The sequence below is a fragment of the Maniola hyperantus genome, chromosome 6 (assembly GCF_902806685.2).
Source record: "Maniola hyperantus chromosome 6, iAphHyp1.2, whole genome shotgun sequence".
Classification (NCBI taxonomy): Eukaryota; Metazoa; Arthropoda; class Insecta; order Lepidoptera; family Nymphalidae; genus Maniola; species Maniola hyperantus.
The window spans coordinates 5,727,568-5,745,437 of NC_048541.1; the positions used below are offsets into that span (position 1 = coordinate 5,727,568).

Here is a 17,870-nt window from a genome sequence, read left to right on the forward strand (position 1 = left end):
GGTATGATTGCAGTCAAGTGCTAACTTATATCTGAATAAAAAAATAAAAACAAATTATTTATGCAGTTTTAACGTCAGTAGACATTGGCGCCGATGGTGGTTACGTATCTCGCGACAGGCTTGCGACAGACGTAAATCTCGCGATCATTGCTGTCAAAACAGCGGCTAGAGAGAGCCAGCCATAGCCACAAAGCAAAATAAGAAGAAGAAGAAGAGAGACAGCAAATGACAGTTGACACTACGATACGTCCAACTTGTTCTGCTGTCATTCCCATTTTCAGTACTGAAAAATGCGTCGAGTGTGCCTCTTGCAGGTCGCCTCGATTCTCTTCATATACGATCATCTTTAAAGTTGTATTCGATTGATTAAGGTTGATCACTGAAGTTGAACTAATTCATCATCATCGTCAATCCATCACTGGCTCACTACTGAGCACTCAGGTCTCCTCTCAGAATGAGAAAGATTTTTGAACTAATAGCTTTGAACGCTACAACTACTGAGTACTGACCTTATTTTCTTTTTACTTGGTCCTATTTACCTTTCTAGCCATGCAAGTCACCCTTTTGAATGAACCACAAAAATCTCGAGATTTTAACCTAAAAAATGTAGGTAGGTACCTAATCATTAATAACAAATCACAGTTCAGTGAGGAAAACAGATACATAATTTAAAACATGCATAATATTATATTACTTATGATTAAAAATACAAAATAAATAAATCACTCACTGTGAATCACTATCACTTCCCGAATAGTTCGCCAACAGCGATAGACCTGATGGAATGGGTACACTTTCACTACTTTGTCCTGACACACTGGCCTCTTTTTGCACTTTTTCTTCCGTGTTTTGCACTTTTTCTTCCTTGTTTTGCACTTTTTCACAACTAGATTCTTCAGCTTTCTTGGTCCTTACAAGATTTGCTAATGCTGGTTTTTTAGAAATCACACCTATACTCCGATTCCATGATTCATTTTTCTTAGAAGTAGGTGCAGCTGGCTTCTCTGCTGTCATAGTTTCTATTTTAATATTCTTAGCTTTTGGTTCTTCATCATCTTTCACATCTTCAATTATTTCCTCTGTTACTATTTTGTGTTTGGTTGCATTGTTGAATTTCACAGATCTGAAAATCGAATAATATGGTGGTTTAACTACAGTCTACACAATATAAGAGCCACTCGCTTAACTTAAAAGTCGCTCAGCATGCTATGGAGCGAGCTATGTTGGGTATCACTCAGCGTTGCCACATCTACGTCTTTTTACGTAGATCTACTAACTTTAGGCCTTTCCTGCAAACCTACGAACTTCAGTCCCAGAATCTACGTATTTTTTATCAAATTGTACAAAGTAATCGAATACCTACTTAGCCTTTTGAGGCTGAATGGGCATAATTTGAATTTCTTTTTCATTCATGAAAAAAAGTTTTTAATAACCTTTTTACACAGTTACAACAATATACGTGTGACTGTGTAAAATGGAACGTTCGCTTTGCAGAAATTGTCACTAGTGTCACTATCGACAAGACCTACCTATGGACAAGACTCTTTTGACGCGTGGCGAAAATAAAGCCGCCATCTTTTCAAGTATCACGGTGTGACCTTAAATGCAGTGTTGCTAAGTAAAAAAAGCTTAAATTGACTGTTTTTGTTAAATATTAGAGCCATTCCATTTAAATAACATCATGATATATCCTAATAATATATTATTGTACAGCATAAATGTGTCTGCATCTTGTAGCTATATTTAGCACCAGGTAACTAAATATAGCTAGTCCATGGCCTATAAATGGTTTTTATTATTCTTTCTCTATTTGGAAACAGGGACGGCTTTCCCAATTTCTTATTCAGTTAAAATTAAATAAAACTTACTCGACTTTCGACATTGACATTTTCAATATATTCCGTAAAATTGAGGAGATTTTATTTGCTGGCAGCCTTTGTTCTACAACTACACCCCCCTGTCAATGTCATTCAAGTGCCAAAAGCGCCTTGTATGCACTATGTCGTACTATCATAGATATACTATGCATTTCGATTCAAAGTTCAAATTCAAACGGACTAACAACTTAATGAAAACAAACTTAAGAAACAGACTTTTCAATTAAACACTAACTGGCCTACTTTTTACAAAAATTAAATATAAAAAACAGCGACCTTTGCAAGAATTTTTTTACAAATATGTATGAGTTTCATTTGCGTGAGGGTGAAATTGATGAAAATGAATAAATTGTATGACAAAACACTACCTTACTCTCTTCATTTTACCCAGAAAAAAAGTACGTAGATCTACGAACTTTTCATCCGAAATTTTTACTAAATCTACGTCTTTTTCTAATGTAGTCTACGCCTTTTTCAAAATCCGAGTTGGACTATCACTCTTAGGGATAAAATCCGGAACAAGGAAATTCACAGAACAAAAAAATTAAATGCAAAGAAAACTAAATGCTTAGACATTGTACTACCTAATATGTAGAAAATTGATGAAACTAGATTAATGGAGAACTCCAGTTTTTTTGGGAGTAACTCTGGATTGTAAGCTTCAATGGAGTGCTTATATCTCACACAAGCAGGTAAACTTAGCTTAGCTACCGATGTTGAAATGGCATGGCAATGGTATATGGCTTGTCTACTTTGCCTATTTCCACAGTGTTAGGATGACATAACACTGTGAAAACAGGCAAAGTAGAATATGAGATGTTATAAGCTGTTGGTAAGCCCAATAAAGAAAATAAAATCAGATAAAATAAAAATGAACTGCATCTTATTGTGGAGCAGAGCAGCTGATATCAGCAGTTATATAGAGCTGCAAAAAATATTAAATAAATATATTTTCTTAGTTTTTTTTTTTGGCAGAAATAAGCCATTCAATTATATATGCACTCACATCACACGAATACCTGTGAGAAAAGTTTAAAGAGATTGGCTATGTTATAACAATATGCTTACTTGATGAATTCATTGTCCTCTCGTTCCTCCCTGGCCTTCCTTTCATCAGCCGTCTCTGGCTGGTACTGCTTAAGCAAGCCCTCATAGTCCACTGTCCTCTGCCGCCGGTTCAGCTCTTTTAGCTCCTCAAGACTTTCTAGCAACTCTATCTCTTGCCTGGATTGTTCTGTTCTGTATTCTGAAATATTAACAAGTAAAATTGTAGTCTGTTTATAATTCATTTAAATTTAAATTTCATTTAGTTTCATTCAAAATGCAATTTTGTGGTTAATTGATTATTATCACTTTTATTGAACTTTATCATTATTCAGAGCCTAGAACAAGGCTGTTACGTTATAGAAACCCCCCCCCCCCCCCCCCCTCAGATTATCTAGCGGCGTTCTTGTAGTTAAGCCACCGGGCTGTGTGGATCCACCTTTAGATTCGTCTATGTAATTATTTGATAACACAGACAAATTAAAAATACGAGACTTTATATTTGATGATATATCCATTTCCAAACAAAGTATTAATTCTGTTAGCATAATTTTAGCAGGTTTTCACAGTTTTTTGTCCACTAATAAACAGAGGTCTGACAGCGTTGTATGCTAACACTACTTGGGGGTGCACATTGCGGGGAAGTGGGAGTCAAGGTAACTGCATAGTCTCGGTGGTCATGAGGAAGAATACATATGGTATGCGGCAGAAAATAATGTACATCAACTTTTAGAAGGAGAGCAGATTTGTAGAGCATTGTCTCTGTCATTGAGACTGCGAAAACGTCATATAGGTATGAGTGACAGAGACAGTGCTCTACAAAGCTAAAATGTCATTCTAAAGGCAGATGTACATTATTTTACTGTAAATACCTCAGTAGTCCTGTCCACTGGAAAATGGTAAGTTGCACAAAATTGCAAACTATTAGTACTATAACTAGTAAAATATGGTTACCTAATAATTTCATGGGATTATTTGCTTCTTCCTCTTTTTGTTCCTCTTCCTCTCTTTTAGCCTGTTCTTCAGCCAGCTTTAAGGCCATAAAGTTTCTTGTAGCACCTGCCTCTATTTCGTAGTCTGTGTTCTTTGGATCGGTCTTAAATGATATTTCTTGGAGACAGCGAGTGCACTGAAATAACATATCTAAGTGTATTTTTTGAGTTATTTAAACATTCTGTTGAGACACCAGAATTTCTGTATTCTTATTAGAATTAAGTACAGTTTCAATTGAGTATTTAGCATTATATTCCTTACAGGAAGAAAAATGCACAAGAGGTACAGTACCCGGCAGAAAGTAATGTACATCAACCTTTAGGAGATAGCAGATTTGTAGAGCATTGTCTCTGTCGTTGAGACCAACAAAACATCATAGTGGCAGAGTGACGCGTTACAAAGCCGAAATGTCATTCTAAAGGCTGATGTGCATTACTTTTGACTGCGTACTGTAGATAGGTATCTAAAGTGTGCTTCACAAAGTATTTTGTGTTTCAGATTTAAGCTGTTTGTAAATTGGATTCTCTTTCAATTTTTTTCTTAAATAAAAACGATGTTGAAATAATGAATTTTAATTTTTTTTGGTTTTTGTAGGTAGGTATTCAAAGAAAATAATTTGTGAAACGTTTTTAGTGATCTACTTTTTATACTATACAGTTAAACAGACAGGTCTACCAATCCGCACATGGCCAGCGTGGTAGACTATGGCCAAACCCTTCTCACTCTGAGAGGAGACCCTCTGTAGTGAGCCGGTTATGGGTTGATCATGATGATGAATGGAACAGAGATGCTAAGTGTCCATTCTTATTGTAAGGCATGAAGTTGAATATCTGCTATCTGTTACTATACTGCTGTATAGATTTTAATGAGGTTCTGTGCGTTAGATATGTATCAATCATCCCATAGAAATCAAGAATTTGAAGTTATACATACTTTTATATAAAATCTGTATATTCTTATGCCAAGGTAATCTTCGTTCTCGACGTCTTCCTTTCGAGCATTGAACTTCTTCCCTTTATAAATATATTCGCCGCAAGTAGCACATCGCATATTGAATGGAGCCATTAGACGAACTGTATATTGACGATTTTTCGCCAATTTCATACGAGGAATTTTAGAAGGATCGAAGTCTGGAGGATAGTATTTCTAAAACCATAAAATGTTTTATTTAGGTTACTATAGCAAAACTGTAAGTTTTATGGGACAAAATTAAAATACTTACGTTTAATACTTTTCTTTCCGACATTTTGGGTTAAAAATTAGCTAGCACACTATCTAATATAATAGATTTTAATAAAAACAACGAATTTTTATTATTAATCTTCTATTGATGTCGCAGTATATTACAAGTATATTATACTCTTACGTAGTGATTATATTCTCTTTGATACTCTTTGTCGATGACGATGATCACAGACAGATCACAATAACATACCGTGATCACCACAGAACACTATACTCCTACTCCTATCACAGAGTACATTGAATACTTGAATCAAACTTGAATACGATGATGTCCACAGATGTGTCCAGATTTGCAACTAGCGTGGCCTTAGATGATTGTATACTATCTCTATGAGCGTGGCCCTGCGTGGCCCCCTCAGTCCCTCTCGCTCAAGCAGAGATTTTCTTACTTGTGAAATGTCATTCCTTCTACACTTCACGTTGTTTGTCAAAATACTCACGTGCAAAGTCAAAGCAACTGTAAGCAGTGTTGCCAACAGCTTTTTTTTAAAAAAATACTATTTTTGTATTTATCGATACATCTCTATGATCGATACTATGTCTCTCACAACATAACATTTAAATTCCAACCAGGGATACAGGTAAATACGAATTCCCCTTGCACCCACTGGTAGGAGAAGCCGGTGGGTGGTGGGTGAACGGGCGGGTAGTCCAGCCAGAGTCCACCGACCAAACCTCAATATTTTGCTGACCTCAATGTTTGTGACGCGTGCGTACCTACCGTCATATCCCTATTAATCTGTGCCTACCGTCTTCACAGGTCTTCATTTTTTGCAATACCTATAGATACTTACCTACCTATTACGATTTACGAATATTGTTATAATGTTGGTTGGGTTAAAAAAGATCTGTAAAGAAAATCTAAATCTGCAAAAAACAGTTTCAAAAATTTTATTTAACAAAAAAATAGCACAACGTGAATTCAAAATATAACAACAATACAAACTTCCAGTAGCACTTGCACAATTTTCGGCAACTATTTTATTCAATTCTTGCACGTGACCAATTAGAAAAAGATGAACTTTCTGAAATGAAACAAATAATAGATTAACTATATAACTATGTAGTTAGATAGGTAATTTATTTGTACATACAGTGGTCAGTGTGTTTTTTTTAACTTGCACAGAAATCCGAAAAATAGAAGGTGGGAAAGCTGTCTTAGGAAGTGCTTAGGAACCATTTGCTCTTTTTTTGTGAAAACAATTTTGCCATAGGTACCTAGTCAATTTTTGTCAAGCGTGAGTTGTCCATAAAATTAAACTTCCTCCTCCTTTTTGGATGTCGGTTAAAAATGGCGCGTGAAAGTCATTTTGTACGGACTATAAAGTCTACAAATAACTAAAGACGTAAATAGGGCCTTGGTCCTGGGACTGTAGTACAATAAAATGAAAAGATTTTTTGTATAGCGGTAATTTATGGGGCTAGAATTCATTATTAAAGAGAATACCGTAAAACGGGGTGAATAGGTACGAAATCTAACTTCGCATTGAAATTTACGGATGTTTTGGTACAAATTATGATGCTTTAACTGTTTGTAAGCATCTCCGGTTGTAAGAATTCTAAGGAAACATCCAAAAAATATAAAATAATGATACATTACTGGTATATTTTAATCAAAATATATGCTGTCCCTATTTATACTTGATCCGGGGTGTAACGGAATGGCAAAGGGGTGAATAGGGAAAAAAGGTTAGGGTTGTCAAACACAAGTTCGTCTATCCTCTAATATTACAAAACTAGCTTATGCTCGCGACTTCGTCCGACACAAATTTCAAACCCCTATTTCAACCCCTTAGGGGTTGAGTTTTCAAAAATCCTTTCTTAGCGGATGCCTATGTCTTAATAGTTATCTTCATACCAAATTTCAGCCCGATCTGTCTAGTAGTTTGAGCTGTACGTTGATAGATCAGTCAGTCAGTCACCTTTTCCTTTTATATATTTAGATTAGGAAAGTGAAGACTTGTTTGTTTGTAATCGATAAACTCTGAAATTACTGGACTGATTTTGAGAATTCTTTCACCATATTCTATAGCTATTTTATTCAGAAGTAACATAGGCTATATGTTATTATACATGGCATAGTAGGTATCAAATCTTTAAAAAAAAGCAACCGCCGAGTTTCTTGCTGGTTGCTGGCATTCCGAATCAGTGGTTTGACGATTCAAAAATAAATAAATAAAAATTATTATTATATTTATTCTACTATAGGGAAAAACAATGCTACCAAAATTCTAACCTGATTTGGGTATTATTTTTACGTTCAAATCTCATTCCCAGTTTTGTCCCTATTCACACCCCGGTTCCTATTCACCCCGTTTTACGGTATTTTAAATTATTCTTTGCTATTTTTTTAAACCTGCAGCACTAATGCTGAGCTGGAGCCTTTTCATCTTATGCCATGTGAGTGCAAAAACTCATTTTAAGTAATTCTTAAGTACTTACCTATTTTATTATGTACCAATTTCTACAGCTAACCACTCATTTTATGTTTGTTTATACTTTATGTACAAGATGAATAAAACAGTTTTCTTTCTTTCTTGCATACCTTTCTCGTCGGTTCCCGCCAGCTGCAAGCTCATGTTCAAGAGCAGCAATCTTCTCTTCGTTGCGCGTGCGTTGCGCCTGGGCACGCCGCTGTTGCTCCTCCAAAGCCAATACAATCTTCTCCAGTCTATGAATTTGCTGTTGTTTGTTCTCGAGTGTCGCGAACAACTCTTGGATCTCGTCAGCTTTCGCAGCTATCTGTTTATGCACCTACAAATTCACCATAATAGGTCATAATAAGTACCTAAAGTATAACTAAGCCTTTTGGAATAAGTACGATACGATTTTGTTTTCTTGAGCAGGTACCTACTTAGATCCCAAAGACTGAGCCACCCTTTAATTACCTACATAAATCAGAGTAAATATTTCTATTTAGGTACCTACTTAATTAGTTTAGGTATTTAATATTGTGCAGGAGTGCATAAATGTCACTGAGTAGAGATGGTAGAGACGTGGCTTCCTAAATCTTAGAAAAATTCACGAAGAAAAAAAATGTGAGTCAAACTCGCCCACTGAGGGTTCAGTAGCTTGGAAAGAAACGTAATATTATATTATACCAAATAACTAATATTTAAATATTTGTTTGGTTCAATTAATCTAGCGTTAAAAACTATCCTTTCAAATCGATAGCATTAGTAGGTAGTTACTAGTTACTGGTATAATTAACAGGTGTGGCAGACGAACGAATCCTAAAAACTGGCCAAGTGCGAGTCAGACTCGCAGACCGAGGGTTCCATACTCAGTCGTATTTTTTCGACATTTTACACGATGAATCAAAAACTATTTATTACCTATGCATAAAAATAAATAAAAATCTGTTTTAGAATAACCAAGTAAAGCCCTTTCATTTGGTTTACCTACTAATCTTACTTTGAAAGTTGAAAATCTAATTATTTATTCATAAACACATTTTAATTTTTTTTGTGATGTACCTAACCACAAATTCACGGTTTTCGAATTTTTCCCCTTACGTGTGCAATGAGACCTACCTACCTGCCAAATTTCACTATTCTAGATCAACGGAAAATACCCTATAGGTAATAGGTTTCTTGACAGACACGACAGCAGACAGACACACAGACATCACAGTGATCCTGTAAAGGAACCCTCCTTTCTTCCTTTTGAGGTACGGAACCCTAAAAATCCCAAAATAAAAATAATAAAAATCTCACATCATCTACAATTTTCATTCGGTGCTCTAGATCTTTTTGCAATGTCGAGAGCTCACGGCTTTGTTCCGTCTCCTTGTATTTAAGCCCGTTGATCAGTTCTTCTCGTACCTGTATAACTTGTGATTTGAAGTTACGATTCAGTAAGATAAAGGTAAGTAATACTGAGGCTTAATGGTTTATGGTAATACTTACCTACTTCCTTAATCCTAGAAACGGTACTTTTTGGTATTCGGTAAAGGGTGTTGACTGATGACTATTTTATCAAAAATAAACAATATTAAGTATATCTGAAAAACTGGAGTACATAATCTTACTAAAAATACTGTTTCATACCTTGTATTCGTCCAATTGAATAGGTAATTAATTATTGTAAGTAGGTAAGCAATCTAAGCAACAGGAAAGAAGATAAGTAACCTTTATGACTCTTGCCTGGGCCTTTGCTGTTTTTTCCTGTTGTTCGAGCTGTTGATCTCTTTGGGATAGCATTGCTGATAATTCTTCGTTCCGATGGACCGAATCCAGAAGACTCATGCGTAAATTCATAATCTAATGGAAATACTGTATTGTACAACCTATTTGGAATATCAGAGGGGTTCGAACATTTTTGTATGGAACGGCATACCTACAAGGCCAGTGATAAAACATATTATGTCAATCGACGGAGTAAGAGAAAAAAATATACATAAATAAACATTCAGTGATGAAAAATGTCGTAAGTGACTTTTTGAGATATTTGAATTTAAAACCGTAGAAAAATAAATAGGTATTTACCCGCACAGTCCCCGCACTGGGTTAGTGCGGGGACTGTGCGGGTGTGCGTGGCATTCCCACCCCGATTGCGACCTGTCGCGTACTATTATAGTCGACGTAGGTAAGTGCGAGCGAAACAGACAGATACTCGACGACTCAGTTTAAAATGCGTCGACTAGGTACATTATATTTAAAGTAAGTATACCTACCTCTTGTTGCAGGTCTTCGTAACTGATGCTATTTGGTGGTTCCTGACAATTCGCTACTGCACGAGAATGAGCTTGCAAGTCTCGAACATATCGTTCATATTGAATCAATTTTTGTTCACTGTAAAAAAGTTTTCAAGATAAGTACCTAATTATTCTACTGTAGATTTAATTATTTCTAATGATATGCTTTGTAAAATGAATTGCATTAGTAATAGCTTTAAATATAGGAGTGTTATTTACTTAAATTTTATATTCTTTGTTAGATCCCTAATGTGTGTTTGCATTTTGGCTACTATTTCTTCTTTACTTAGTAATTCAGCTGCCAGCTTTTGTTGCATGCCTACTTTGTTGTCAGATTCCTGAAATGCAAATTTATGTTCATCATAATAAACAGTCATTTTATGGTATTTTTAAATAGGATAAAACTTGTTTTTTGGATCGTAAAAATCTAGTAGATATGTGGGACTGAAAAACATTTCGTCGGTATATAAACGTGTAGTATAGACCAAACAATCTACTACAGTAGCTGGCAAGAAATATTGTACATCGACGTTTAGAACGAGATTACGGCTTCGTAGAGCTTTGTCTCTGTCACTCATACCTATGTGAAGTTTTGTCGGTCGACGACGACATCTCTACGACAGAGACAACGTTCGGCCGATGTACAACATCCTGCCGGCTACTGTAATAATAATTATACGAACTTGACGGACATACTCCCGTGTGTCTTGATGAAGCTCATAATTAACATCACCATCAAAGCTTTACAGCCTGGCCGACCTTGGCTTAGTCTTTTTTAATAGAGACGGCCAGAAGTAGCTTGATTCCAAGTTAAATCTCCCAAAATCGTCATGTCAACTCCGTCAATCCAAAAACAAAAAGGAAACTTATAATAGTCACCGCAATCTTCGTCAGCGTTTCCAAAAAGTGAACTTTATCCCTTTTAGTCGAGGCTACTTCATCCTCCGTACTTCTCAACATTTCTTTAGTTGCTTGTAGTTCCGCCCACAAATCCATTTCTCTCTCAGTTGGTAGATCTGCAAGAATATTTTTTGCTATAAAATTATTTGTGTACTGAGCTGAACAGAAGAGTTAATAGGCTGAAATAATTTTACGCTATTTCGTACCAGGATTGGGTTTACTATTTTCAAGCTCAGCGACTTGAGATTTTAACTCTTTTATATCCTTTTGGCTTTCTTTCAATAACATTTCGATTTCTTCTTTTTGTTCAGTCACAATTTTTGTTAATTTTCGCTGTTCCTCAAGGGCAGCCGTCAACTCTTTTAACTTGTTATTTAAATCTTGCACCTCTGCTTTTTGTTGCATCGTCATTGTTTCAGTTTGTTCTTTTAATTTGTTGACCCTGTTGGTATTAATAAATTAGGTATATAAAGAAAATAAATCAAATGTTTGTTTAAATATCTTTTATCTATAACTTACTCAGCTTGTAGAGCGTCACGTTTTTGTGCAATTTGTCCACTGGCCACTTCACCGGTTTTCAGAGATTCTTTTAACTTCCTTGCTCTGGCTTCTAATTGAACTTCTCGTTGTCTGCTCTGTTATTTAAAACTACATGTTAGCTCTGGATTTTGATCACTTAGACAAGTATCTAAGTATAAATGTATGTTTCGGATATAGATTAGATTTCGGAATTTAATAATAATAGAATGCAGTTAATACCTGTTCTTCTAAAGTTTTCACGGTTCCCGTAAGGCTGGCTATGCTTGCTTCAGCCTCACGCAATTGCTTGTCCATTTTGGAGACCCTTAAACGTGTCTGCCGCAATTGAGTTTCTGTTGTTGATAGTTTATCTTTGATAGCTGTTTTTGCAGCTCTCTCTTCTTCTAGTTCATGGCGTAATTCCTTGAAAATTATGTCATTAAATTTATTTAAGGCAAGTAAATGTAAACAGCTACCGAACTGTAGGGAGTTTGATGTAACCCGACTTGGTAACTACCTCATATACTCTAGTTACATCTTCAGCACGTGTTTCTTGTTCCTCCACTAGTACAGTGGTGCGAGCATCTAAGTCTTGACGTAGTCGCGCTATTTCACGAACTAACGATTCTCCAACTGATATTAATGTTGACCGTTCATGACACACTCTCCTGCACAAAACACACATTATACAAAATCTTCAAATAGGCAGTTGGAGGCCAAATAAATAAATTAAGTATCTTATCAATGCACTGTTGAACATTGACCTTCCCTAGTGAGCGCCACCACAACACTCTTCTGAACTTTCTTCATCCAGCCACTTCCCGCCACCCTATTTTTGTCATTAGCCCATGGTGCTGGAGGGCGCCCTCACGCAACGTTTGCTAGTAGGTACGCGTTCCACTCTAGGACTTTACGTTTCGCTCCAAATACTCCCACTGCCATTTCAGTTTACTAGGTTTGGGCTATGTCAGTGAACCTGATTCTCCTGTGCATTTTCTAATTCCGGATTTTATCCTCGAGTAAAACACCTAACATAGCTCTCTCCATAACTTACTGAGCGACCTTGAATTTGTGGATCAGGCCGCTTGTAAGTGTCCACTTTTCAGCGCCATAAATTAGAACATGAAGAACACACTGACTGGACTTATCTGTCATCTATTCCTCTCTTATTTACTGTTATATTTTTATTTTTATACATATACATACATAGTATACTATGTGTATTTATTTTATTTCATTAGTACACCCCTTCCGCTTTCTTTAATTTTTATAACCTCTACCCTAAGGTTGCCTGGAAGAGATCGCTATTTTAGCGACAAGGCCGCCTATTGTACTTGCAAACATCTTAGTTATATTTCTATTGTTTTGGTTTTGGTGTACAATAAAGAATATTTTACTTTTTTTATAAAAAATTTTTTTACACTGCTTTAAAAAATTCGTCTTAATGGATTGAGGTATTTAGAGAACCAAGTATTTATTTTGATTAAGTACATTGAAATCGATGGCATAAATTTGAAATCTACTTAGCTGTAAAAAGAATTGATAGTTTATGGATGCTGGTCAATTTATATCAACTCTACGGGGTCAATTAGATAGGTTTTGCATCAATCCTGATACAGTACTTATCATTCTCCTTCCTCCTTCAGCCTACAATTCTCTCCTCCATCAGTCGTAGCATTACTGATGAAGGAGACAATTATCCTTATCATGCAAATATCAGAAATCGTTAGGATTTCCGGACTCCGATCAGTCACAACTCTGACTGTGGCAAACTTAACTCGACTTAATATAGTAAACTTACTTACAGTTAACTTATTACGCTTAATAGAAATAATAATAATATTCATACTTAGAAAGTAATGTAACGGTATGAACAGCATCGTCCGCCCGAGATTTCATCTCGCGTAGACCTTCACAGAGCTCGAGTCCTTGCGCGTTGTAGTGAGCTATTCTCGCTACTGCTTCATCGCCTCCAAATTCCTGTTGGGGTTTGTTATCGTAAGCCGGTGTTTAACAACTAGTCAAATCGGTAGGGCGATTGTCTAAAACCTGCATCAATCATTATTACAATCTCAATTGTTCTGATTGTCTGAATTTGTGCGATTCTTGTTGCAACAATGCATTGTGGCCAATAGTGAGCGAGCATTAACCAATCAGAGATGATTGCGATCGTGACATTGTAGCTGTCAAACAACCGCGGTAGGGCCACAGTATCTTTTTATCAAACGTGAACGCTTCTATGAAATATTGGCATGTGACGTCATAATGATATGACGTGCTTTTTTAGCTTAATCAATAATTTAAAATGGTTATTCTTATTACACTTTATGAGCGTTTTAAGGAATTAAATATCACTTGTCTTAAAGGTGAAGAAAAACATCTTGAGTAAACCTGCATGTTTGAGAGTTCCCCATAATATTCTCACAGGTATGTGAAGTTCGCCAATCCACACTTAGACGGTTGTGCACTATGGCCAAAACCATTTCTCCGAATGAACAGCATTCTGAGAAAAGACCCGTAATCAGTAGTGGGCCGGCGGTGGTGGGTTGATAATCTTAGAGACTTTAATTCATTAGCTACAATAATTATTATGTAGGAGGTCGAATCTTACATGATTCTCTATTAATTCCTTCACCCAATCTATTAGTTCTTGCCTCGCCGTAAACGCCTGGAGGCATAAGTCAGCAAAACATCTGGGTATATTTAAAGTCTTAGACTCTACATCAGCTGGTACATGCTCCTCTGGTAACACAAAAATGAACGCATATGTTAGTAGTAGGATATAGGTATTTTCTTAAGGTTATATCCTGGTGCTCTACCCTTCTCATTCTGAGAGGAGACCCGTGTCAGTAGCGAGCCATCGATTAGGTTGATGATATCCTGGTAGATAACTAATAAGATTTTTCCGAACTAAAAGTAGCACGTCTCTACTCTCTCTCTGTGCTAATAGCTTAGCAGATAAGCATAAGATCAAACAAATTAAAGAACAGGAGATATGTATCGACATATTGCATAAATTACTTAGTTATTAATTTCAGCTGTAAGACGTCTCATTTAGGTCCATTGAACAGCTGCTTCGAATGTCACATCAATGTATCATATTCTTATGCTTTCCTTTAGGTATAAGGTATAATGCATTAGGTAATCATCAGAGTAAGAGAGACGTGACTGTAAATTCAGATAGAAACGAAATTCTTCATAGATCAACAAGTAAATGACTGACCAATTGTTTTGAACAATTCCATAGCTCCGTCAGTATCCGGAGAAGCGATGGCATCGCGACACAGCTGTGTCACCTCCTCTGGCGCCCAATCAGCCACGTTGAACACCACCAACTCCTGGCAAATTTCGCCGCCACCTGCTATTCCTTCTCGAAACATGTGCTCTCGCAGAGCTCGTAAACCATTGAAAAGTTCTAATATTGCTTGCTGAAATTACAATTTTAACAGTACCAATTCTAAAACCTTCGCTCTTTGCATGTAGGTCTCTAAAATAATAGAATCAAAAATTTATTTGAAAAACCGGTGGGCCTAGGGGGTACATGTTTCAACAGAGTCTAAGAAAATTACTTTGAATAAGTAAAATAAGTGTAGTCAATTAGCAAAGTCCAACATGAAACCTGGATAGATATACTTAAACACCTAGAAACCCGTTGTAAATTAACACACACCTGTTTTAGGTCTAGTTCCTTTTTCATTTGACGAAATTGATGTTGTTTGTTAACGTATAACGATTGTAAATCATCCTCTTCTTTTATCTCAGAGCGGTTCGACGAGACTGGTGTGACGGGACGAGGTAAAGCAACGGGCCTGGAAGGAGTTTTAGGTCGAGTGGGGGGTGTGTTTTGATGTGGGGTGTTGGGCCGGCTGGCAGGCGTGCCTTGGCGCTGCGCTGGGTGGGCTGGGGTGCTAGGTCGACTCGGTGCTTTTGGGGTTTGCGGACGACTTGAAATGCTTCTAGGTGTTTGCGGTCGGCTTTGTGAAGGTTGCTCGGCACTTATTCTCTCGTGATGTTCTGCAGTACATAAACGTAATTTTAGTAAGTACTTATTAAAAATGATGTGTAATATTAGCCAAATCGGAATTTATTATGTACCAACCAATTACCGCGGCAGATATTTGTTCTGGAACTAACATACTTTCCTCAGTTATATGTAAATCTACAAACAAATTGATTAATAAAGTAAATTTAAGTTAATTCCAACTAGAACAAAAGTAGAAGATGAAAATAATGATATCATATTAAGTATATGAAGCTGTGATAGCCTAGGGTTAAGACGTCCACCTCGTATTCAGAGGTTGGGGGTTCGATCCCGGGCATGCACCTCTAAATTTTCGGAGTTATGTGAATTTTAAGTAATTAAATATTACTTGCTTTAACGGTGAAGGAAAACATCGCGAGGAAACCATTACACCTGAGAGTTCTTTAGTTCTCAAGGGTAGGTATGTGAACTGTGAAGTCTGCCAATCCGCACTTGGCCAACGAGGTAGACTATGGCCAAACCATTTCTTATTCTGAGAGGAGACCTGTGCTGTGTAGTGAGCCGGCGATGGGTTGATTATAATGATGATGATGATGATTAAGTATATTCTTCAACTTACCATGTTTACCAACAGAACTATCTAATTCTTGCATTTCATCCATCCTTGTAAATGAAACATGCTCCATTTGTGTGATCACCACCACCTCGTTGACATTATCCGCAGCGATAGAGGGATCTGCTTCGTGCTTTACATGAACCTGGGAACATTTCTTAGCTCTCTTCTTTAAATTCGTGAACATGATTCCATATTTTTTTTAAATACGTAGGTATAGTATGGGACAGGTCGAGATGGCAATCGGGGTATGAGGCGGGGGGACATCTCGTACACCCGCACGTCACCAGCGCTCGCCTGCACCGGGTTAGGGCGCGGGCTGGGGGGGGGGGGGGGGGGGGGGGGGGGGGGGGGGCTCCTCCAACGCTGCGTCTTGAATTTTATAAGACGTGTATGTAACTTTTTCTACTCTTTAACTATGTTCTAACTTAGTTAATTCAAGAGATAGGTACTCAGGTAAGCCTTAAAAATAACTTACCTCAAAATTAGGATCGTGAATTTCTTTTTCACAATTTCTGTTTATCTGAAAATTAATTTTACTTTGTACTAATGTTATTGTACTTAGATTGTACATTGTAAATATGATATGATGAATATGTTCCTGTTTATGATAACGAAGACAAAATACCAGTAGTAAAAAGAATAATATTAAATACTAACTTTGATTTCCGTTTTTGATTCAGACTTCAGTCCAATGCGTGTGAGAGCAGTCTTTATCTGTAAATAATCTTGATTGTTATCATAATTCCTAAGATACGGTATATAATTACAGAAGTGGCACCTAAGTGATGGAGAATGTCCGTGTTTCCTGCCAAGTAGGTATAACTTAAATACCTGATACCTCCAAAGCAAGAGTAAAATATATAAAACACATCTTCTAGGCATAAGGCAAACGCGTCCCAACCTAGACCGCATCCTTGCTTTTTATTCGCATGATTGTAGTCAAGCCTACCGACCTCACAAAAAAAATTATGACCTTAGAGGTGACAGGCGATGGCGGTGACCGAACAGGCGATTGTCGCTGCGTTGCTAAGGCGGCCTGGTTGCGGTTGGAGGCATTTTTCGCGGCGCGTGCCGCTGAAGCAGCGGTTGGGCGCGGGAGGAGGCGTGGAGTCGCCCCATCTGTTAAAATATTGATAAGTAAGTATACATTAAAAAACCAACTTCAATATGCTGCAAATTGTTAAAAGTGAACTATGTGCTCTTGATTTATTGTCAAATCCGTTAAGAAGGCCCGACCTCCATCTTAGTAAGCCTTCACCAAAATTAAAGAGGTCTGACCTGAAGGATGACCCTTTCAATAAGAAAAGAATCGTCAAAATTGGGTCAGATATTAGTTACGATGGAATATGGAGTAAGCCGAGAAAGTTGGTGGGTAATGTATTGAAATGCGAGTTTCGAAATCCTTCTCATTTGAAATCTAAGTAAATACAAGAGAAGTTCTAACTCACTCACTGACTGATTCATCAACGCATAGCGCTTGCCCTTGGATCTAGAAAGCTGAAATTTTGGACAAGGGTTCCCTTTATGCTTTAGCTGTAGGTATTTAGAAACATATTAAGGGCCGGATTTTTCGTATCCTTACGGGAGTGAAGCAGCGGGCGGTCGCGCACTAGGATGACGTATAAGTGGATTCACTCCTAGCTGCTACTCTGTAGTTAATTAAGTACTAAGCTACAGCCTAGATTTCTTTTACTAAGCCTCCTTCATGTTTAATAGTAAGTAGGTACGTGCGATGGCCGACACATATGACGCCAGACACTTAAAAGCGGTTCCGTATACTTAGTACCATTATTTATATTCTGTGACGGTTCCTAGACATTCTAAGAAACCGGTTGATGCACATTGTGCTGGATTTAATGTGTGAGTTTTACAAACAAATGGGACTTACACATATTTACACAATGTGAAGATTTGGAACTTACATGGTTTGTCTTTTTGCGACTTTGGAGTCGCCATTGTTGAAAATAGCAGAAAATTTTATTTGTATTATTCTTAGAT

General features: G+C 37.0%; 2 protein-coding genes across 2 annotated transcripts; both read right to left on the bottom strand.

Annotated features, from left to right (window-relative positions):
• Nucleotides 1-642: 642 nt before the first annotated feature.
• LOC117983274 (splicing factor YJU2) lies at nt 643-5,296 on the bottom strand. The gene is made up of 5 exons (XM_034969763.2): nt 5,137-5,296; nt 4,848-5,060; nt 3,876-4,050; nt 2,946-3,123; nt 643-1,123 (listed from the first exon to the last, which is right to left on the bottom strand). The coding sequence occupies exons 1-5, from the start codon at nt 5,158-5,160 to the stop codon at nt 727-729; spliced, it is 987 nt and encodes a 328-aa protein (XP_034825654.1). The 5' UTR covers nt 5,161-5,296; the 3' UTR covers nt 643-726.
• A 772-nt stretch (nt 5,297-6,068) lies between these two features.
• LOC117983268 (uncharacterized) lies at nt 6,069-17,867 on the bottom strand. The gene is made up of 21 exons (XM_034969756.2): nt 17,795-17,867; nt 16,846-16,991; nt 16,530-16,586; nt 16,348-16,392; nt 15,876-16,014; nt 15,374-15,433; nt 14,945-15,288; nt 14,498-14,702; nt 13,886-14,016; nt 13,124-13,254; nt 11,792-11,942; nt 11,515-11,697; nt 11,275-11,390; nt 10,962-11,197; nt 10,735-10,871; nt 10,075-10,193; nt 9,835-9,952; nt 9,290-9,421; nt 8,876-8,983; nt 7,705-7,913; nt 6,069-6,184 (listed from the first exon to the last, which is right to left on the bottom strand). Exons 1-21 carry the CDS (start codon nt 17,826-17,828, stop codon nt 6,166-6,168), a joined length of 2,820 nt encoding a protein of 939 aa, XP_034825647.1. The 5' UTR covers nt 17,829-17,867; the 3' UTR covers nt 6,069-6,165.
• Between the last annotated feature and the right edge of the window lie 3 nt (nt 17,868-17,870).

Coding starts and splice junctions, on each gene's coding strand:
- LOC117983274 (XM_034969763.2), bottom strand. CDS start 5,160: ATGTCGGAAAGAAAAGTATTAAAC. Junction 5,061..5,136: donor CGGAAAGAAAAGTATTAAAC/GTAAGTATTTTA, acceptor TTATGGTTTTAG/AAATACTATCCTCCAGACTT. Junction 4,051..4,847: donor TATACAGATTTTATATAAAA/GTATGTATAACT, acceptor ATGTTATTTCAG/TGCACTCGCTGTCTCCAAGA.
- LOC117983268 (XM_034969756.2), bottom strand. CDS start 17,828: ATGGCGACTCCAAAGTCGCAAAAAGACAAACCAT. Junction 16,393..16,529: donor AATCAAAAACGGAAATCAAA/GTTAGTATTTAA, acceptor ATTAATTTTCAG/ATAAACAGAAATTGTGAAAA. Junction 9,953..10,074: donor ACAAAGAATATAAAATTTAA/GTAAATAACACT, acceptor ACTTTTTTACAG/TGAACAAAAATTGATTCAAT.